Raw genomic sequence first — 23631 nt, 5'->3', positions numbered from 1 at the left:
TTTCATTTTGGCATCCTTCAACTTGCTGTAATTAACTTGTAATTAAAAAATGTCTGTGCACATTTTCTTAAAATTAGGAATGCATCTTAAGGTATGTTTCCTCCTTATAAAAATGTATTTACAAGTAGAACACAGTGACTTTTAAAACCCAGTGCGGAATCTCAGTTTGTCACGATATTATGGCATTGCTTGAAATTTCCTGTTTTCTTTCTGATTTGCAAACGGTTCTGTGATGCAAACAAGCTTCCTGGAAGGACTGCTAATCTTAATCTGAGTGATCCTAACCCTAGACATAGTATGTGTCCTGCTGGGAACATTTGCAAGGAGGGCGGCTGCATGATATTTATAGGGTCTGTTTTAGAGCACATTCTTTTTCCTGAAAAGTAATGCAGCAATGTTTATACCCTCCAGAGGATTCAGAAGCTCCAGGATCCTCTTTGCTGTGGTCAGTCTACTCTCCTCGCAGGAATGAATGTAAACAGGATTTCCTGGACGGTGGCTGCTTTTGAGATGAGTGAGGTCAGTAACAATCCCGTAGCACCCACTCCATCACCTGCATTATTGCCTCCCAGGGTCTGATCCCAGCATGATTTCAATGCCTGCCTGAGGGTCGTTAGTATCACCCATCCCTGAGCCCACCTCTCTCCGCTCTTTACAGACGTAATTGGAGAATGAGCAGTGTGCCTGAAAAGCACATGGTGCTTCCTGGATGTCATCATTCCCCACTGAAGCCAAGGTGGTTCTTCCGCTGAGATCCTACAAGGAGCTGAGCCAAAAGCTTAAAATACCACTAAGAGGACAGTTCCTGTGACTTTAGCGAGTTCTAGTCTATGGCATTTGTGCAAATATTAATTAAAGCACCAGCCTCTAAGACCCCCTTCCCCTCAGCCACCTTTTATGTTCTTGACAACTTCTAAGGGGGTTTTAGAATAGCCCACGGTCCGAGCATCAGTCTTCCATAGAGACTGATAAGGATGGGGGACATTTAATAGAGAAAGAAATGTCTTCTTGAAAAATGGTCAATTCTTAAAAACAGGCTCAAAAACACCATAGTAACTCAGAAGGCTACAGGCTTGCCCTTGGAAATCATCTATTCCAGTGGTCCCCACTCCTGACCGGTGATTATCCACGCGTAGGGATTCTACACACACAGATATTGTGGAGCCTCAACCCAGGTGAGTCAAAGTAGGATCTTTATAAGTTAGTCCCAGAAGTCTCTGCTTTCAGGCATGAGAAGAATGACTCCCCCAAAGAGTAAATGACTTGCCCCAGCTCCTGCTGACTGCTGGTGGCATCCACAGGCCCAGAACTTGGGTCTCTGGACTTCTAGAACGGGGTTCTTTCCATTACCTCACTCTGACAGTGTGACTGATAGAATCATTTCTCCCCTAATGGTGCCATGTGTTCCTCAGGAAAAGAGAATAAAGGATGTTTTGGAGGTGGGGTGGGCATGCAGTAATTAATAACTTCAAAGACAGAGATAGCTTGGCTGGACCTACCAGTGACCATTGGCTTGGCCCTGAACCCAAAGCATCATGGTGTTACGGGCAAGCAGAACACAGAAACACCACTGGGCCTCCGGTCCCTGCAATGCCCAGGGAGAGCATCTGAGAAGGGAAGAAGCCCAGATGCTCAAGATCAGTATGACTTGTGTAGGGTGGGGTCAGGGGCCCAAGATTTGGGGTCGAAAGGCCACGCCCTGTCTACCTCACCTCCTCCAAACCTGAGGACTTCAGAGCTTCGGAAAGTGATGCTGGTGGGCTTGCCCCAGGCTACAAGGGATCCAGGAGGAGCAGGACGGTTCCTCCCGCTCTGTGTAAGTGTGTATTTTAGAGGCCCTTCCATGCTTCTCTGCTGCCTCTGGACCACCTGATTCCAGACAGTTCAATGTGTTCTCTTTGCCTCGGGCTCCTTCGCCCTGGTGTTGTTTGTCTGAGTTCTTCTGACTTACCGATGCCCCAGTGGAAGGTAGCACATTCCAGGGGTCATCAGTGTCACAGACGCAGGCCTATCCCTGGCCTGGGAGGCACAAACCAACCAGGATTTCCCCTCTCCTTTCCCATTAATCACTGCCCGCCACACTGCACTTATCTTAAAGAGACATTTCTGGAAAGTTGGCCACAAACTGTGACAAGCAGTTCTGGGTCTTCATCACAGCTGTTTAAGCAAACAAGACTATTTTTGCCTGGCCACTCTACTGGGAACTATGGCTTCTCAGAAGTTGGGGCCTAAGTCAATGTATAAATGAATCTCTCACCTGCAAGAGAGTGAAGCCTGCTGACATCACTCAGGAGAAATGAGGTTCGTGTGGTTTTCTCTTGACCAAAGGGGCCCATGCGTCTTTATCACTGAAGATTTGGCTCTCGTTTCTCCCCCTTAGTCCTGTAGCAGGTAAATATTAAAAGCTAGCTGCTCTGCTTTTTTCTTGACATGCTCTCGTAGGTACCAACTTGGCAGCATCATCTGGATCTGCTGTACCTTTGTCAGCAGAGAGTCAAAGATCCTGTTCTCCCTTTAGGTTTTGAAAGGTTTGTTCACACAGAGGAAAACTGCCAGAACCCCAGGCTATGGTCTTGGGGGCAGGCATGGATGGGGGAGAGGGAGGGCAGCACTGTGGCATAAAACAATGGGCTGTCAGGCCTGGAGAAAAGAATCAATTCTACTAGCTCATCATACACCCAAATCATCAAAGTCAGCCCCATGTAAAGTGATGCTAGTGCCCCTCACTCAACAAAACTGCTCCAAGAATCACAGCTGCGTAAACTTCCTCTAAATGTGGTTAGAGAGAACGCAGTTTCCTTCTGCAATATATGCGTAAGAAAAAGCCCCAGACCGTCATTAATCTCCTCGTATTCCCTCTGCCTGGAGCTCCCTCCTCCCTCCCTTCTTCTGTCCCATCTCTGCTCCTTCTTTCATGCCTCAACCTCAATCAATTCTTTCCTGGTCACTCTCTGAGCCTATGCATGCTCAGTGACCTGAGGACTCACAGAATCAAGGCATCGTGAAGTTGTTTGAGTATTTTAAAGATCATCTTGGGTAACCACTCATCAGATGGCATGATGCCCTCTATAAACTCTCCTGCTAGGTGCTTATTCAGATTGGCTTAAATACCTTGCATGACATGAAACTCACCTCCATATAAGACGATCCAACCCACCTTTAGTTAGTTCTGTTAGAAACTTACATTGAGCCCAGATCTATCTCTCTGTAGCTCCTACCATTTTCTAGGCAGTAGCTTTGCCTTTTTCAGGCTCCCGGTATGGGATGACTTTGCTTTTGATATTACAAACTTTGAATTTAACTTATGGTGCGTGCATATCCTATCCTTACAACCAGATTAAAAGTTGATAGCAGCAGTCAGCATGTTTTATGTTTTTTGTGCCCAATAGGTGCTTAATAAATGTATACTAATTAAATATTAAAAACACTTCTTTGCTAAAAAAAAAAAAAAAAAATCATGGCACGGAATCTCACAGGCAAGATCCAGAAAGTCATGTTGAAAACTCTGACTCTTAACTATGAGCTAGGACTTGGAGCCAGAGAGAGCTGGGGTAAATGCCCTCTCACCTGGGAGGCTACTGAACCCCTGTGAGCCATGCTTTGCTCACCTGTAAATTAGGAGTACTATTTTCTCTGCAGAATTTGTTGTTAAGGAGTCGGGGTATGAAGACCCCCAGCAAATTGCCTGGCATATAATAGCCATTCTGAAACAGCGTGTAGAAATAATAATACTGATCATAATAAGTGAAAGGATTATCATCTATGCAGCCATCTGCTGGTAGGTCAACTAAACCTAATTCTCTTCCAGTCAATCAGGTCTCACTTTTGAGATAGGTAAGCAAAAAAAATCCCCACCAGGCAGAGAGCACCAGCCTTCTCTTCTTACTTTGCCACCATTACTGCCTGCTCAGAGCACGAAATGCCACAAGTTATCATAAGAAAGATTAAAGCCAGGAAAATCCCCAAATCTGTTCCTCAACCTGGAGAATGCACAGCATTTCCTGAACACGGATCAAAAAGAGACAGCACACCCGGCCGGGCTGCAGGTCTGCAGAAAGGTCAGGATATCCGAGCTGGCAGCTGGCAACCCAATCTGGTAGGAACCTTGCTCTCACTGAATCTGTGAAGATGTTAAGTGCCTCCAGCTCGGGCTTAGGACATCCTGGGTCTCCCTTTCTCCTACCAGCCATTCCTTTTGAAACCAAAGAAGAAGAACCAGTGGGGACTCTTCAGCCCAGGACCCAAGACACGTTCCCAGTTAAGCTCAGAAATCTGACATGGGGAACTTCATAATTGATGCTGAGGACACATTTGCGTTACTTCCAACCTAAGAAGCCTCTTTTTTTAAAAAAAAAAAAGCTTTAAAATCAGTCCATCCCGGCACTTCATTTATTTTTGGCCGCACCATGCAGCATGCAGGATCTTAATTCCCCAACTAGGGATCGAACCCGTGCCCCCTGCAGTGGAAGCATGGAGCCTTAATCACTGGACCCCCAGGGAATTCCCAAGAAACTTCTGCTTTCAGTCCCCTGTGAAGATCGCCCTTAAGACTAAATTTCCCACTGACTGTTGTACTTCCAAAATAAGATTTTCATTCCAGCTCCGGCTTCTACCTGTGGCCTCCACCTCCCCAGTCACCCGGGTCTGTGCACCCCCAAGTATCATATAGATCATCCCTCCTGTCACCCCCATGTCAAGTCTGTCCCCAAGTCCTTTTGACCCAATTCTCAAAATGTCTCTCACAAGCGTTCGCCATGTTCCTTTCCTAACGTCATTCCAGGTACCAGGGCCGATGACGGTCCACATTGCTGAGCATCCTTGCTGGTCTCCCGGCACTAACCTCTTCACCTAATTCCTTCAACCGTAACCATCTGGCAAATTTTCACCTCAGATGACTTCCACCAATGCCTTCTCTGTGCCAGCCTCTCGGCTGGTATAGAATCCACTTCCTGGTGGAATCAGGACAGAATTCTGGAGGCTTTGACGGATGCTTATTTCCCTCTGCTCCCCAATAGCCACTAACAAGCAGGTTCATACTCTTCTTGCCTCTGGCCTCCGAGTTTTTGGTGAAGGTTTCTCTGCCCCCACAGAGTTTTGAAATAGTTTTCCTAAAATGCTAATATTGTGGCATCCAACCTCCTGCCTTCAGTAGTGCTACAAAACCTTCTCTGTGCCAGGGATATTTCAGGCTCTGTCAAATGCAATATTTTTATAAATCAATCAATTAAATTTGTTTTTAATTTTAAAAACCATTAAAACAAATAAAAACATCAAATAACCCCCCAGATAACTATATTAACATTTAAAAAATAAGTACATAATATTATTTAATCCTCTCAACAACCCTGTACAGTAAAAATATATTTGTATATTTGTATGTATGTATATATATGTGTGTGTGTTTGGATGTGTGTGATATATTTGTGATACATAATATGTGGTAGAGGAAGAAGTCCATAGCTCTGAGAATAAATGTGAGTATTGATCCTACCTTTAAAGGATCAAACTTTAAAGCTCTAAAGAGTTGGTCCAGTGCCTCAAAAGGAAGTTCCTTTTGAGAATTCTCTTTCTCTTGGAAACTTTGTTTGTCCCTTTCTGGCATGAAGGTTCCAGAACACAGACACTTCTGTGTGCCATCTGCTGAATGTAACCTTCCTATTGCTTGCTTTCCTAGTTTTCCTGGAGAGCGATGCTCTTAATTGCAACTTATATTCTGAGTATCTGAGGCCTAGTGCCTGGGCTTTTCCATGACCAGTTCTTACTCCAGTGATTTTGTACAAGTACCAAGGCCAATCCCTCTTCTGCAGATGATGGGTTGAGTCATTAACACTTCCAAAGTGACCCTAGAGGCCCAAACCATGTATAAAAAATGGAAAACATGTTTTCATGGTGATTTATCATCATCGTGACTGTTTTTAATGAAAGCACGTCTGGAAAAATTTTGGAATGTCAAATCATTAGAAGTGGAAGTGGTTTCCTCTCTGAGGGCTAACCTCTCATGCTGTCACTAAGGATCATAAATAGCTAGGCCAGGAAGTGCAGAAAGATGTTACTTTTCCAGGTGTAGGGTCACCAACCTGGTCCCGAGGCAGGTGGCAGCCTGAACCCTGGAAGAAGCTGACAGAACCTGGAGCTGGAAATTAGCTCAAGTGGTTTGATTTTAAGAAGGAAAGTCTTTCAAAATATTGAGTGGGGACATCTCTGGTCCTGTTCCTGTCATGGGGGTGGGAGGGTTCAAGGGGTTGTCAGGGAGGGGGTAGAGGTGATAATGTTTGTTTTAAAGCACAGGAAGTACAGTCTGTGCTGTAGATCACTTTAGGGAAGGAGAGGAGGGCAAGTGAGGATCCCACAGGGATATAAAACAAGGTTAAAATAGAAAAAAAAGGGAAGGAAGGGAAAGAGAGAGGACCAATGGTATGAACTTGCGGCGAGCATTTCAAGAGCTTAATACAATATGGTTGAATTCTCATTTCACGCACGGGGCAGCAGGCTGATCTTGTTATGGCCCTGTAAAGGGCTCTACCGGACGCCTTTATCCTGCCCTCGGGGCAAGCCTGCTCCCTCTGGCAGCCTAAAGTCTCTTTTAGACCACCAGACTGAACAGACCAAGTCCCAACACGCCTGGAAAAGGATTCAGTCCCAATGTTACAAGTGAAGAAGTTTCTAGACGGTTGGCCCAGCCACGAAGCCAGCAGACTCTTAGCAAAAAGGAACATATCCTCTGAACTCACACAGGGGCGGCTATGACAGAGACACGCCTTCTCTTTATTTGTTCACTCATCTTTTGGGACACTGGGCTACATGCCAGGCTGCAGAGAGGAAGAGGGTTCAAGGGAGCTCGTGTCTCCTGGGAGTGGCAAACAGGAAGCAAAAGAATTACAATGCATTGGGATAAATGTTGGGCTACGAGGATGTATTGTGGGTAAGGGGAACCCAGGAAAACAGACCCTCCCTGTCTGGGGAATTGATGGAAGACCTTCCAGGGCAGGAGCCTATGTGAATTGAGTCCCCCAGACAAGCAAAGGGCAGTGGGGTGGGTGGGATACAGACTCTGTGAAAAGCAGCAGGAGGACAGTGAGTGGGAAAGCACATAGGGTCCAGTGAGCGGATAATCAGATTTTATCTCCAAAGCAATCGGCAGCCCTTGAAGGATTTTCTGCAGGGAAATGAGAAAATCAGCTTGATGCTTCTGCAACGTTGCTGTGGTGGAAGAAGGAGCTGGTCCTTGGAAAACGCAGCCTCCGGATGCACCCACCTGCTCAGGGTCCCACACGAGGGAGGAGACACTGAGGACCAGCATGCAGGTGCTCACAGCTCTCACCTGCCCCCAACCCTCCAAAGGGCAGAGGCCTGTGTTTTCCAGACAGCTTCTTTGGAATTCAGTGGGAAACTGGAGTGACAGGCAGAAAAGGACTTGGGTCTAGCGATTCAATTGATCCACAAAATAAAGTGCTGAGTGAGAGGAGACGAGGTTAAGAGAAAAGAAAAAAGAAAAAAGGCAAGGCTGCTGGGTTGAGAAGAGAGAAGCAGGCTTTTTGGTGGTGGTGGAGGGCAGCTGAAGGAAGGGGCCTCGGGGAAATCTTCAGGCTCTGAGGAGAGGTGATGGGAAAGGACACGAGCCTTGAATGTGCTGATAAGATCCCTTTAATGTCATTTGATAGAGAATGCAGTTCCTTTGCAGTTACTTCTAGAAATTGAACCCTGAGACGCTCAGAGACTGAATTATGTGGATCCCAGTGTTTCAGAAAGTTACAACAAATGTCATTTGATGGGATTTACTAGAAAAATGGCCAAGCAAAGGGTTACATACCGGCTCGTTTTTGCCTTACTGGGTCCTCCCCTGCTAGTTCGTGTTCACGGAGAAGCTGAAAGAACATTTTAGAAAATAGTCAGTGAGTGTTAGAGACGTCTTTTCACGATGGTTCTCTGTTCACGTGCCCCGGGATGTTCAAGCTGAGGGTAGGGCTGCAGATTCCGGGTCAGCATCTTGTGCCCCGGGGATGGCGGGCAACCGGTGATTGAAGGGTCGGGGAAATGAAATGGATTCGTCTCTGTGGTATGATCTGGGCATCGACTTTTTATAGACCAGTCTCTAGATGCAGGAGCGGAAGAAATCAGCCTATCTGAGTTTCTCAGAGTTCCTGCAGCCTGAGGCTTGTCAAGAAATATAAATGGTGCTGTCCTCCACTGTACTGAGACTTGAACCCTGAGTCATTCGCATGACCTTTTAGACGAGTCTCACGACCTCTCCTCCACACTCAGCCTGTCCCCACCGCAATATTTCTGCAGCATTAGGGCTGTTTAGATTGTGCACGCTTAGAAATTATTTTCTCCTCCTCTGGCCCTTTTTCTCCTAGATGGTTCGATGGTTGCCTTCTGAGGCGGGGGCTTTGAGAGCCAGCTCTAGAGCCAGAATGCCTGGGTACAGGCCCTTACTAGCTACGCGACCTTGAGGAAGTTACTCGTCCTCTCTGAGCCTCAGTTTTCTTTTCTGTAAAATGGAATAATAATAGTGCTGGCCTGATAGAATTGTTATGAGAAATAAGCCAACCGCAACGTGGAACATAGTAAGCTCTTAATAAATGTTAGTTAGATCATATAGTACAATAATTAAGCATAAGGACTCTGCAGAAATTGAATTCAAATCCTAACTCTGCCATAAAATGGCTGTGTGACCGTGGGCAAGTTACTTAACCTCTCAGTGCCTCAGTACTCACCTAAACTAGAGGGATAAAAATAGCTTACTTCATGAGGTTGTTGTGAGGAGCAAATGATTAATCAATGTAAAACACTAGAATAGTTTTGGTGACAGAGTAAGTGCCATTCTGGGACAGGGCATCACGCTGTTCTGGGGGCACCATTTACATGGACCCCCCCTATTTGCATACTGCCACTTGCTTCATCTCCATAAAGCTCATCTACTGTCATCATGTGGCTTCTTTGTTTAAGAACTGACATTGATTGGCTTTGCTGCTGAGTTCACTGCCAACTCCGTAGCTTATAACCTTACCTTGACCTGATATGGGGCTCCTAGCACATCCCTGCTTCCAAGTGAATTTTCCTATGATGTGTTTCCCAATCCAAACTTCCTTAAGTCTCAGTAGAAGAGCCAGATAACCCCTGCCCTCCAGGGTGTGTGCTTTACCATGAACCCCACACACCAATGAACACCACCCGAGAGAGAGAGAGCTCTGCCATCTGTGGTCTCTACCATTTTTTCCTAGTTATCTCACATCATAATGATAACAAAAATAATAATTCCTAAGACTTCTTCAACACCCTGTGCCAGGCACTGTTAAGTACTTGGTGTGTGCTTATTTATTTAATCCTCATGACAATCTAAGGCATAGATACCGTTATTATCTGTATTTCACGGATGAGAAAACACAGGCGCAGAGAGGTCAAATAACTTGCCTAAGGTCACACAGCCTTGAAATGGCAGAATCAGGACTCAAACCCAGCTAGCCTGCATCCTAAGTTTGCGCTTATCCACGTAGGCATGGCATCGTCTTATCAGGAGATACCCCAGAAACTGTGGGGGAACTGGGTTCCTCTCGGTGACCCAGTATCTCTTAACTAGTGCCTTTTCTCTTTCTTTCTCTATTGTCTCCTCTACCCCCTCCTTCTTTTCAACGACTAGTATTCACATTCACAGGAACTGTGGAGGGACCTGAGAGTTCACAAATGTTCTTGAAGAAATGAACAGAGGAATGATGGCTGATGATTAGAATTTCCAAAGCCCAGGGTGCTGCTTCGTTTGCAATGAGATTATTTCAGGTCTACCGAAATGTGCAGAAACCAAGAAATAACAAAGTCAATGTATAGGGCTGGTTCCTGCGTGGCTTGCCCTGGAGCTTTCTCTGGCTCTGTGCCTGGGCAGAAGGAAAGGTTCTTCCGCTGCCTTGCTGCCTCCATCCTCCCTGGGGCTTGGGGGTGGGGAAGGGGAGCCACCGGGAAGCTTTCTCTGTCTACTCTTCATGGCTTGCTGCTGGGGAACTCAGCCCAGGAGAAGGTGACTACTGGTGGTCACCTTTGGGAAGCTCTCCCAAGCTGAGGTTTCATTTCTCCCATTTTCCAGGGGTGTTAAAAAATTAAGGACTTGCTGCCAGCAGTTGTGGGTTAAAATCAAGGTACGTTTCAATCCTCTCGTGCAGAGCATTTCAAATCTTTGTGAGCATAAAGATCACCTCCCTCCCTCCCCTAATCCGATTTAGCAGGTCTAGAATCGGGTGAAGAAAACTGCTTTTTTAGGGGCTTCCCTGGTGGCGCAGTGGTTAAGAATCCACCTGCCAATGCAGGGGACACACGTTTGAGCCCTGGTCTGGGAAGATCCCATATGCCACGGAGCAACGAAGCCCGTGTGCCACAACTACTGAGCCTGTGCTCTAGAGCCCACGGGCCACAACTACTGAGCCCTCGTGCTACAACGACTGAAGCCCGCTCGCCTGGAGCCCATGCTCCGCAATAAGAAGCCCGCGCACCGCAACGAAGAGTAGCCCCCGCTCGCCACAACTAGAGAAAGCCTGCGAGCAGCAACGAAGACCCAACACAGCCAAAAATAAATACATAAATTAATTAATTTTAAAAAAACTACCATACGATCCATTTGATGGATAAATGGATCATCAAAGTAGGGTATACATACAATGGATCCATATTCAGACTTAAGAAAGGAAAGAAATTGTGATGCATACTACAACATAGATATATTTTTAGGACATTATTCTAAGTGAAATAAGGCAGTCATGAAAAGACAAATACTGTATGATTCCACTTGTATGAGGTACTTGGAGTAGCCAAAATCACAGAGACAGAAAGTAGAACAGTGAGTTCCAGGAACTAGGGGGTGCAGAGCTAGGGAGGTATTGTTTACTGGATACAGAGTTTCAGTTTTGCAAGATGGTTCTGCAGATTGGCTGCACAAAAATGTGAATATATTTAACACTACTGAACTATACACTTAAAAATGGTGACGATGGTAAATTTTGTATTTACCACAGTTTTTTTTAAAAGCTCATCACCCCATGTTGCTTTTAAAATGGTAGAAGTGGGAGCTGAGTGGCAGCTTAGGGCAGCATGAGCTGATAAGGCAGGTTCAAGGGCACCTCTCCAATGGAGGTCTTCAGCCTCTAGGCTGGATGAAGACATTATATCTTGAAGGCAGATCTAGGGGGGACAATTGGGGCCTTTTGGCATGGTGGTGGGAGCTTTCAGGAAGACAAATTTAAAGTTCCACCCGCAGTCCTGGGAGGCCTATCCCCTGATCAGCCTGGGCCACGAGGCAGATGGAGGGGCTTTGTTAAGGATGCTGTGATGAGGGCCGAGCTGGCCCAGTGGGAGGGCACTGCAGCAGCTAGGAACACTGGGAAACTCTGGAACAGAGGTAAGGCTGACCCCATTGCTGAGGTCACTTCAGGCTCCAGCTTTCTCCCCACATGCTTGGGGTAAGTAGAGCTCTGTACTGACTGTGCAAACTCACAGGAAAAGTAATGTTTCCCTCCTCTATTTATAAGAGCAAGCTGCTGCATATGATTGCATGGGCTGTATCTTGCATATCAGAGTTTGGAAGAAGACATACAAAGTATACCTCCCAAGTCATGAGAGAAACAAAAAAGACAAAACCTAGGTCCAAACAAAGAAAGACACAAAAACAGAAGAGAGGAAGGAAATGCATAAACTCATAAAACAACATCCTGAAAGTAAGAGCAAGCATTTTAAATATGACATCAAATGTGAATAAATTATACTCCCCAAATCACAGTCAGATTAAAAAAAAAGAACCTCAAACATTCCTTGTTTATAAGAGAACCAGTAAAACAAAGGAACATACTGAAAGCTAAACAAAAAATAAAGAACAAAGATCAGGTAAACACAAATAAAAAACAGAACTGGGGGCTTCCCTGGTGGCGCAGTGGTTAAGAATCCGCCTGCCAATGCAGGGGACACGGGTTCGAGCCCTGGTCCCGGAAGATCCCACATGCCGCGGAGCAGCTGGGCCCGTGAGCCACAACTGCTGAGCCTGCGCGTCTGGAGCCTGTGCTCCGCAACAAGAGAGGCCGCGATAGTGAGAGGCCCGCGCACTGCGATGAAGAGTGGCCCCCACTTGCCACAACTGGAGAAAGCCCTCGCACAGGAACTAAGACCCAACACAGCCATAAATAAATAAAATTTAAAAAAAAAAAAAAAAAAAGAAGTGAAATTACTGGATCAACAATGAGAAAAAAAAAAAAAAAAAAAAAAAAAAAAAAAAAAACAGAACTGACCATTGGAATATAAGACAAAGAATTAAAATTGAAAAGTACCAAACAGGGCAAAAAGAGACATTTTATCATGGTAAAATCTACCAGCGAAGCTCTAACAATAGTGACAGACTGGATAAAGTAGCACTAAAGTATTTTTAAAAGTCAGTAGAAAAAAATACTATTACAAGAGGAGAAATCATAATAGCAAACACCGATAGAGCCTTTTTAAACATGTATCAGGCACAAGGAGTTTACTGGGCCAGTGGATGGAGGGCGGTCAGGACTCTTATTTCTTTTCTTTTTTTCCGAATGCCTGTTGGAGAAAATCTCATGTAACCTGTGTGAGTCAGTCGTGAGTGTTTCTGCTTCTGGAAGAATACATCTGTGACTATATTCGAGTGTATCAGATAAAGGGACCCTGCATTTTACCCTCTCCAGAGAATAAACTTCCAGACTTCTGCCAGGGTGGAGGAAGGGCAACTTGCCCAGGTGCATGGCATGGGAGAGGGGATATAGGGACCCCACCACTTTTCACACATCCTTCAACCAGTCTCCTTGTATCAGCATTCTCTTCATGCCCCACTTTCAGAGAGTTTCATCAATTCTTGGACATTTTGATGAATATTAAGCTAGCTTTCTCCACTGTTGGCTTAAGATTCAGCTTTCCTGAGTTTTCCAATCTGATTGCTGGTTGACTATTTGTCTTCTTGTCTCCAAAATTCTGTTTTATAATTTCCTTTTCTGCTCCATCATTATACTTTTACTTTTATTGATGCTGCAGTCAGATTTTAAGAGGACTGTGTTCAACATTATTTTGTTGACCAAGCGTATTCCTGGCTCTGCTCACTGCTGCTGAAAAGATTTACCGCAGAAGTAAAAACTATATTATCGGGACTACGGGAGGCCTCACACCAAAGAGTACTTCCCAGAACTTCTGCTGCCAGTGTCTTGTCCCCGCAGTGAGCCACAGCCACCCCCCGCCTCTGCAGGAGAGCCTCCAACACTAGCAGCTGTGAGACTGGCTGAATCACAGATGGGAAGTAGAGCTGTGGGAAATCAGAAGAATTAAAAACTGTGTGGCTGACAGGGTCTTGGTGCTCTGGCCAGGTGTCAGGCCTGAGCCTCTGAGGTGGGAGAGCTGAGCTCAGGACATTGGTCCACCAGAGACCTCCTGGCCCCACGTAATATTAATTGTCAAGAGCTCTCCTAGAGACCTCCGTCTCAACGCTAAGACCCAGCTCCACTCAGCGACCAGCAAGCTCCAGTGCTGGACTCCCCATGCCAAACAACTAGCAAGACAGGAACACAACCCCAACCATTAGCAGAGAGGTGGCCTAAAATCATACTAAGTTCCCAAACACCCCAAAACACACCCCCGGACGTGGTCCTGCCCACCAGAAAGACAAGATCCAGCCTCATCCACCAGAACACAGGCACAAGTCCCCTCCACCAGGAAGCCTACACAAGCCACTGAACCAACCTTAGCCACTGGGGACAGACACCAAAAACAATGGGAACTACGAACCTGCAGCCTGTGAAAAGGAGACCCCAAACACAGTAAGTTAAGCAAAATGAGAAGACACAGAAATACGCAGCAGATGAAGGAGCAAGGTAAAAACCCACCAGACCAAACAAGTGAAGAGGAAATAGGCAGTCTACCTGAAAAAGAATTCAGAATAATGACAGTAAACATGATCCAAAATCTTAGAAATAGAATGGAGAAAATACAAGAAACATTTAACAAAGACCTAGAAGAACTAAAGAGCAAACAAACAATGATGAAAAACACAATAAATGAAATTAAAAATTCTCTAGAAGGAATCAATAGCAGAATAACTGAGGCAGAAGAACGGATAAGTGACCTGGAAGATAAAATAGTGGAAATAACTACCACAGAGCAGAATAGAGAAAAAAAATGAAAAGAATTGAGGACAGTCTCAGAGACCCCTGGGACAACATTAAACGCACCAACATTCGAATTATGTTGGAGTCTCAGAAGAAGAAGAGAAAAAGAAAGGGACTGAGAAAATATTTGAAGAGATTATAGTTGAAAACTTCCCTAATACAGGAAAGGAAATAATCAAGTCCAGGAAACTCAGAGAGTCCCATACAGGATAAATCCAAGGAGAAACACTCCAAGACACATATTAATCAAACTATCAAAAATTAAGTACAAGGAAAAATATTAAAAGCAGCAAGGGAAAAGCAACAAATAACATACAAGGGAATCCCCATAAAGTTAACAGCTGATCTTTCAGCAGAAACTCTGCAAGCCAGAAGGTAGTGGCAGGACATATTTAAAGTGATGAAGGAGAAAAACCTACAACTAAGATGACTCTACCCAGCAAGGATCTCATTCAGATTTGATGGATAAATTAAAACCTTTACAGACAAGCAAAAGCTAAGAGAATTCAGCACCACCAAACCAGCTTTATAACAACTGCTAAAGGAACTTCTCTAGGCAGGAAATACAAGAGGAGGAAAAGACCTACAATAACAAACACAAAATAATTAAGAAAATGGTAATAGGAACATACATATCGATAATTACTTTAAATGTATATGGATTAAATGCTCCAACCAAAAGACGTAGACTGGCTGAATGGATACAAAAACAAGACCCGCGGGGCTTCCCTGGTGGCGCAGTGGTTGAGAATCTGCCTGCCAATGCAGAGGACACAGGTTCGAGCCCTGGTCTGGGAAGATCCCACATGCCGCGGAGCAACTGGGCCCGTGAGCCACAACTACTGAGCCTGCGCGTCTGGAGCCTGTGCTCCGCAACAAGAGAGGCCGCCATAGTGAGAGGCCCGCGCACCGCGATGAAGAGTGGCCCCCACTTGCCACAACTAGAGAAAGCCCTCGCACAGAAACGAAGACCCAACACAGCCATAAATAAATAAATAAATAAATAATTCCCCCCAAAAAAACAAGACCCGCATATATGCTGTCTACAAGAGACCCACTTCAGACCTAAGGATGCATACAGACTGAAAGCGAGGGGGCGGAAAAAGATATTCCATGCAAATGGAAATCAAAACTAAGCTGGAGTAGCAATTCTCATATCAGACAGAATAGACTTTAAAATAAAGACTATTACAAGAGACAAAGAAGGACACTACATAATGATCAAGGGATCAATCCAAGAAGAAGATATAACAATTGTAAATATTTATGCACCCAACATAGGAGCACCTCAATACATAAAGCAAATGCTAAGAGCCATAAAAGGGGACACTGACAGAAACACAATAATAGTAGGGGACTTTAACACCCCACTTTACCAATGGACAGATCATCCAAAATGAAAATAAATAAGGAAACACAAGCTTTAAATGACACATTAAACAAGATGGACTTAACTGATATTTATAGGACATTCCATCCAAAAACAACAGAATACACTTTCTTCTCAAGTGTTCATGGAACATTCTCCAGGATAGATCATATCTTGGGTCACAAATCAAGCCTTGGTAAATTTAAGAAAATTGAAATTGTATCAAGTATCTTCTCTGACCACAACGCTATGAGACTAGATATCAATTACAGGGAAAAAAACTGTAAAAAATACAAACCCACGGAGGCTAAACAATACGTTATGAAATAACCAAGAGATCAATGAAGAAATCAAAGAGGAAATCAAAAAGTACCTAGAAACAAATGACAATGAAAACACAACGACCCAAAACCTATGGGATGCATCAAAAGCAGTTCTAAGAGGGAAGTTTATAGCATTACAATCCTACCTCAAGAAACAAGAAACATCTCAAATAAACAACGTAACATTACAACTAAAGCAATTAGAGAAAAAAAAACAACAACAAAAAAAACCCCAAAGTTAGCAGAAGGAAAGAAATCATAAAGATCAGATCAGAAATAAATGAAAAAGAAATGAAGGAAACAATAGCAAAGATCAATAAAACTAAAAGCTGGTTCTTTGAGAAGATAAACAAAATTGATAAACCATTAGCCAGACTCATCAAGAAAAAAAGGGAGGACTCAAATCAATAGAATTAGAAATGAAAAAGGAGAAGTAACAACTGACACTGCAGAAATACAAAGGATCATGAGAGATTACTACAAGCAACTATATGCCAATAAAATGGACAACCTGGAAGAAATGGACACATTCTTAGAAAAGCACAACTTTCCAAGACTGAACCAGAAAGAAATAGAAAATATAAACAGACCAATCACAAGCAATGAAATTGCGACTGTGATTAAAAATCTTCCAACAAACAAAAGTCCAGGACCAGATGGCTTCACAGGCGAATTCTATCAAACATTTAGAGAAGAGCTAACACCCATCCTTCTCAAACTCTTCCAAAATATAGCAGAGGGAGGAACACTCCCAAACTCATTCTACGAGGCCACCATCACCCTGATACCAAAACCAGACAAAGATGTCACAAAAAAAGAAAACTACAGGCCAATATCACTGATGAACATAGATGCAAAAATCCTCAACAAAATACTAGCAAACAGAATCCAACAGCACATTAAAAGGATCATACACCATGATCAAGTGGGGTTTATCCCAGGAATGCAGGGATTCTTCAATATATGCAAATCAATCAATGTGATAAACCATATTAACAAATTGAAGGAGAAAAACCATATGATCATCTCAATAGATGTAGAAAAAGCTTTTGACAACATCCAACACCCATTTATGATAAAAACTCTCCAGAAAGTAGGCATAGAGGGAACTTACCTTAACATAATAAGGGCCATAAATGACAAACGCACAGCCAACATCATTCTCAATGGTGAAAAACTGAAATCATTTCCACTAAGATCAGGAACAAGACAAGGTTGCCCACTCTCACCACTATTATTCAACATACTTTTGAAAGTTTTAGCCACAGCAATCAGAGAACAAAAAGAAATAATAGGAATACAAATTGGAAAAGAACAAGTAAAACTGTCACTGTTTGCAGATGACATGATACTATACATAGAGAATTCTAAAGATGTTACCAGAAAACTACTAGAGCTAATCAATGAATCTGGTAAAGTAGCAGGATACAAAATTAATGCACAGAAATCTCTTGCATTCCTATACACTAATGATGAAAAATCTGATAGAGAAATTAAGGAACCACATCCATTTACCATTGCAACAAGAAGAATAAAATACCTAGGAATAAACCTACCTAAGGAGACAAAAGACCTGTATGCAGAAAACTATAAGACACTGATGAAAGAAATTAAAGATGATACAAACAGATGGAGAGATATACCATGTTCTTGGATTGGAAGAATCAACATTGTGAAAATGACTATACTACACAAAGCAGTCTACAGATTCAATGCAATCCCTATCAAACTACCAATGGCATTTTTCACAGAACTAGAACAAAACATTTCACAATTTGTATGGAAACCCAAAAGACCCCGCATAGCCAAAGCAATCTTGAGAAAGAAAAGCGGAGCTGGAGGAATCAGGCTCCCTGACTTCAGACTATACAAAGCTACAGTAATCCAGATAGTATGGTACTGGCACAAAAACAGAAATATAGATCAATGGAACAGGATAGAAAGCCCAGAGATAAACCCACGCATGTATGGTCACCTTATCTTTGATAAAGGAGGCAAGAATATACAATGGAGAAAAGACAGCCTCTTCAATAAGTGGTGCTGGGAAAACTGGACAGCTACATGTAAAAGAATGAAATGAGAACACTCCCTAACACCATACACAAAAATAAACTCCAAATGGATTAAAGACCTAAACGTAAGGTCAGACACTATAAAACTCTTAGAGGAAAACATAGGCAGAACACTCTATGACATAAATCACAGCAAGATCCTTTTTGATCCACCTCCTAGAGAAATGGAAATAAAAACAAAAATAAACAAATGGGACTTAATGAAACTTCAAAGCTTTTGCACAGCAAAGGAAACCATAAACCAGACGAAAAGACAACCCTCAGAATGGGAGAAAATATTTGCAAATGAAGCAACTGACAAAAGATTAATCTCCAAAATTTACAAGCAGCTCATGCAGCTCAATATCAAAAAAACAAACAACCCAATCCGAAAATGGGCAGAAGACCTAAATAGACATTTCTCCAAAGAAGATATACAGATGGCCAACAAATGCATGAAAGGATGCTCAACATCAGTAATCATTAGAGAAATGCAAATCAAAATTACAATGAGGTATCACCTCACACTGGTCAGAATGGCCATCACCAAAAATTCTACAAACAATAAATGCTGTAGAGGGTGTGGAGAAAAGAGAACCCTCTTGCACTGCTGATGGGAATGTAAATTGATACAGCCACTATGGAGAACAGTATGGAGGTTCCTTAAAAAACTAAAAATATAACTACCATATGAACCAGCAATCCCACTACTGGGCATATACCCTGAGAAAACCATAATTCAGAAAGAGTCATGTACCACAATGTTCATTGCAGCATTATTTACAACAGCCAGGACATGGAAGCAACCTAAGTGTCCATTGACAGATAAATGGATAAAGAAGATGTGGCACATATATACAATGGAATATTACTCAGCCATAAAAGGAAACAAAATTGAGTTATTTATAGTGAGGTGGATGGACCTAGAGTCTGTCATACAGAGTGAAGTAAGTCAGAAAGAGAAAAACAAATACCATATGCTAACACATATATATGGAATTTAAAAATAAATGGTTCTGACGAAACTGGGGCAGGACAGGAATAAAGATGCAGACATAGAGAATGGACTTGAGGGCACAGGGAGGGGGAAGGGTAAGCTGGGATGAAGGGAGAGAGTGGCATGAATGTAAAATAGATAGCTAGTGGGAAGCAGCCGCATAGCACAGGGAGATCAGCTCGGTGCTTTGTGACCACCTAGAGGGGTGGGATAGGGAGGGTGGGAGGGAGACGCAAGAGGGAGGGGATATGGGGATATATGTGCACAGATAGCTGATTCACTTTGTTGTATGGCAGAAGCTAACACAACACTGTAAAGCAATTATACTCCAATAAAGATGTTGAAAAAATGTATCAGGCACAGTTCTAAGGCATCTTATAAATATTAACTAATTTAATTCTCATAAAGATGAGTAAATCAATACTCTTATTTTCATCATTTTACAGATGAGAAAACTGAGACACAGAGAGAATCACATCAGTCTCGTGAGATTTCATAACCAGTAACACGTCCTGTCTCTGGTGCATGGAGTAGCCTAAGGAAAGAAGATCCCAAGGACTCCCACAAGGAACAAGGGGGTACTTATCACCCTCTTGAGTTAAGCTAAACTCCCATTAACTTCCCAAAGGTAAACGACCTGGCTAATTTGTTAGCAAAAAGCTTGGATGATATCTATGGCCCTTTCAACTATATCAGTCTGTGATTATAACACAGACACAAATTAACACCTTTTGAAATGTGTTGTAGTCTGATGCTCGTGTTCAAGTGAATCCTTTGAGAACATAGGTCCCGCTCAGTCCTCAAAATCTGCTTTATAGGTGTTGTTGTCAGTTTCACAGGGTAGAGCTTCAGGCCTAGAAGTGGCAAATTCATTAAGGAGGGAAGCCAGGAGGATGTTCCCTTGACACTATCACTGATTTCAGAGTGTGGCAAGTTGTAGCCCAGTAGATACCTTAACATCCATTTATGTTCACCACCCCCTCCCACCATTTGTGACATTTTCTCAAAGACCCTAAACATTTGTTTAAAGCAATTTCCGTCTGTGACATTCCCAGGAAATCAGAAAAATGTGACAGGGAAAATACAGCAGACATTTACTCACAGCAGACATTTACAGCAGGATTTACTCACCGAAGGATAAACAATAGACTCTAAATTCAAGTTCAGTGTAGCTTGGGAAGAAACAATCACAATAATCATGAAGCACAAAGTGGTTCTCCTCGGGGATTTCATGTCTTCAAGTTTGAGTTGCCTTGCCTGAAATGGAAATAAGATGGTTTAGAGATACAGTAATTCATTTATCAACCCCAGAAAGAACTAGCAAACCCTGTCTCAAAGTTTGCACTACAAAAGGACCTTTTCGGTGAAGGGGAGAAAGGAAAGAGCATAAATACATCAACTGTAGAGAACAGTGTCTGCTCCAGACCCCGGGTGAGGGAAGGATGATGTTAGGAAGGATGGGGGTTGGGAGGGCTGGGGATGGTACCTGCAAACAGGACAAAGATGGCAGATGTTTGGGTACCTTTCCTAGAGACATAGAGAAGGAGAGAGAGAAGGAAAGAGAAAGGAGAAAGAGGAAAGAGAGGGAAAGCAAGAAAAAGGGAAACACTACTCAGTACAAAATACTTTTAACCTTGTGGTTCAGTACATAGCATATGAACAAAAGGATTCAGAGAACAGTACTTTCCTTTGCTATGTGCAAAACACTCTGATATTTTCAATTCTATTCTATTATCTTACACTATTTTTTTCTTTTAATTCTGGCAGGAAACCATTACATTGACTTTATGACCCACATTAATGGGCTATGACCCATTAGTATGAAAAATCCTGGACTTAGTCATAAAAATACAAGCTGTATTTTAGAGATTTTTAGAGTGTATAATATGGAATATTGATATATAATATATCTCAATATATTGATTTTTAATAGCTATCTCTTTGCAATGCTGGTAACGAAAACAAAGTTTTTCAGCGACCAGATTAATCATTGTTGCATTTGAAAGTTAGAGTATCACGTGGAATAATCCCACCTCTCATGGGTCTGAGGACCACGACACACTACTTTGTGTAGATTCCTGTCCTTACTGACATTTTTATGTCCATGTGTTTTTGTGAAAAGAATACTTGACTAAGGAGATATGGGTTAGGATCCAGGATGACTACAAACTAATTGCATCCTTGACACTTCTCTGCATCCAGTTTGCTCATCTATGAAATGGGGATGCTTAGACCTCCTCTAATTCTCTCGCAGACTTCTCTGAGGCTCAGATGTGACTAAAAGCCATGCAGAGCTCCAGGGATGCCGGCTGCAATGGTTTCACCCTGACCTTAGTGGAATCCAGAGGGCAGCCATCAAGAAGGACAGCCCTTGGTCCAGGCGTTGCCGGGGGCACCAGGGGACCTGGCCAGGATAACACATGGAGAGATAGCCAAGACTTACATGCCAGGGAGGATTGTGTTTCAATCACCAGCTGTCACTGCCTCCTCTTTCTCTTCCCCAGTGGAAAAGAAGGAAGAATAAGGCCCTGGCAATCAAATACATTTTTAAAATTCTACAACGCAATGGCTTTTGGAAAATGCTTTGCAATTTGGGTAACAGGAATATATATTTAAGACCAGATGCATCTACTGCAGGGAAAACATAACCACTCATTCCTTGTTGAAGGGAGTAGGCTTTTGTGAGTGTGGAGCAGGCTGATTTAGCCTGGGGAGAACAGCTGTTTTGGGGATGAATCGGGTATTTTGGAGGGAATTTAATCTTTTTAGGCATTGACTTAGTGCACTGTATTGGCTGGTTCCATTTTGAGGCAAGGAGACGAGAGTTAGTAACTGAATAGTTAATGAGCCTCCCTTAGTACGTGACAGCCGTGGAGGGACTCAGGTATTAAAGGAATTCAAGCTGACTCCACATCTTTCTCTCGTTTCCCAATGTTGGCCTTTGTCACAGTTAGCAAGGATTATCTTGGTCATGATAATGACCAAATAAATGGTCACAACCTAAATGGTCATGTCTGGTCCTTTTGTATAATAGCCACTGTCCAATACTGTCCACTGTCCCCATCTTCCCCCAACCTCCCTGGACATAGTTCTTGATGAAATTGACATCCTTTTCTCTGTTGACCTATTTTGTGGCCACAAAATCACAATTCAGTAGAAATACAGATGTAGGAAGAACTGTGGGGAGGGGATGTTCTCTGGATACAGAAGAGAGATAACAGCTACATACAGTCATCAGTTACATGGTAAGGGTGAAGGGCGGGTCCACCACTTGAAAGAAGAAGGCCATCATTTTGAGGGAGAGGTAATATGAGAAATATTTGACAACCAATATGGCGCGAGCCTGACCAATCTGAACAGTGATACCAGCTGAAGATCAGTTCAGTTTTTAGGGCTCCTGCCATGTTTGGGGAGAGCCTTCTGAAGACACACTATTCTCACCTATATCAATAACATCTCAGTAACCGTCCAGCTGTTCTCATCAGTGAGGAAGCTAATGGAGGCTGTTTAACTTGGCTAACAGGGAAGAGAATCTAAATCCATCCAACGAAAAGCCCAGAGTAGCACCCCACATCAAGGCAATATATCTTCAGTAGGGCCCCTTTAATTGCAAATCCCTGAGAAGTTTATATTTATTCCAAATTCCTGGAGTAAATGGCAGACCACAACTAAGAAACTCAGAGACAAGCAGAGGCAGAAAGAGAAAGAAAAATATCTGATGTCATTTCCAATTTCTTTCTCCTTTTAAATTATAAATGCTGGACACTGTCTACTAAAACTCACCAACCTATATGAGCCTGCTGTATCTTAGAAAAAGCTGGGAGATATGACCTCATCCTCAGTAGTAACCCTGGGGTGATGAGCAACTTCCTGGCTCCTCAGACTCTGTTTTCCTGTCTGTGAAGTTAGAAGAGAGGGGGAGGGAAATCAAGCACCCTGACATCATATGCCTCATATGCTGGGAAGAAGTCGCCAGGATTCTCAGCATCACTGCACTTGGAGGACGAGGGTCTGGGTTCCTTGGAGCAGTCTTTAACAACATTCTCTTTTGGAGGGATGTGCACCAGGAACATTCATTGTGAAACTGACCTGAAACACATCAGGGAACAGTTCTCCCAAATCTTCGAAACAACCAGTGCTTCAAATCAACTGGTTTCCAGGAAACCCTTCATTAGCCCTGAGCTGCCGCGATTTGATCGAAGGGGTGGGAGGAGGAGTCAAGAGGCTTGTACACCTTGCAAGTTTAGAAGCCTGTTCTTGAAATGGCCACATCTGTGTGGTCTGATGACCCAATGTCATCATCAATTTATGATTCCAAGCTCCGTATAAATAGGGCAATCGTGAGACTCGTTCTGGAAATGATTTCAGAGACAAGCAGAGGCAGAAATCTGCCTCTTAAAAGATTTCAGAACGTGAGACTCATTCTGGAAATGATTTCCTAAGCTCTACACAGCTCCGCCCTCCTGTGCTCTCTGGTGTTCTCGGCCCCTCTCCCCTGGGGACCCCAGCCTCGATACTCTCCTTGGCTCCTCCTGGGGAGAAGGAAGGCAATAGGTGAAAGCAAGCCCACATTTGATCAGCCTCTGCCCAGGTGCCTCGTCCTTCCTGCAGTCCAGGGTTCTGCCCCTGGCTTGCTCCCTGAGCACAGCCCCTCCCCTTAACATCGCCTGGGTACCACCACCCTGGAAGGAAGTTCCCTGGAGTATTTGAGCATCATCTGCTTAAATGGTTCTTACCCCTGGCT

General features: G+C 43.5%; 1 protein-coding gene across 6 annotated transcripts in view; it reads right to left on the bottom strand.

Moving 5' to 3' along the window:
• Positions 1-23631, bottom strand: part of ADGRF5 (adhesion G protein-coupled receptor F5) — a 111222-nt gene that overhangs the window by 39930 nt on the left and 47661 nt on the right. For all 6 annotated transcript variants that reach the window (XM_061196117.1, XM_061196119.1, XM_061196118.1 and 3 more), the window contains 2 exons: positions 20019-20144; positions 7811-7865 (listed from right to left, as the gene is read on the bottom strand). In XM_061196117.1, coding sequence (XP_061052100.1) covers positions 7811-7865; positions 20019-20120 — 157 coding nt within the window. In that variant the 5' untranslated portion in view covers positions 20121-20144. The remainder of the gene's footprint in view (positions 1-7810; positions 7866-20018; positions 20145-23631) is intronic.

The sequence above is a fragment of the Eubalaena glacialis genome, chromosome 7 (assembly GCF_028564815.1).
Source record: "Eubalaena glacialis isolate mEubGla1 chromosome 7, mEubGla1.1.hap2.+ XY, whole genome shotgun sequence".
In the NCBI taxonomy this organism is placed as follows: Eukaryota; Metazoa; Chordata; class Mammalia; order Artiodactyla; family Balaenidae; genus Eubalaena; species Eubalaena glacialis.
This window is presented reverse-complemented; position numbering and strand designations above follow the sequence as displayed.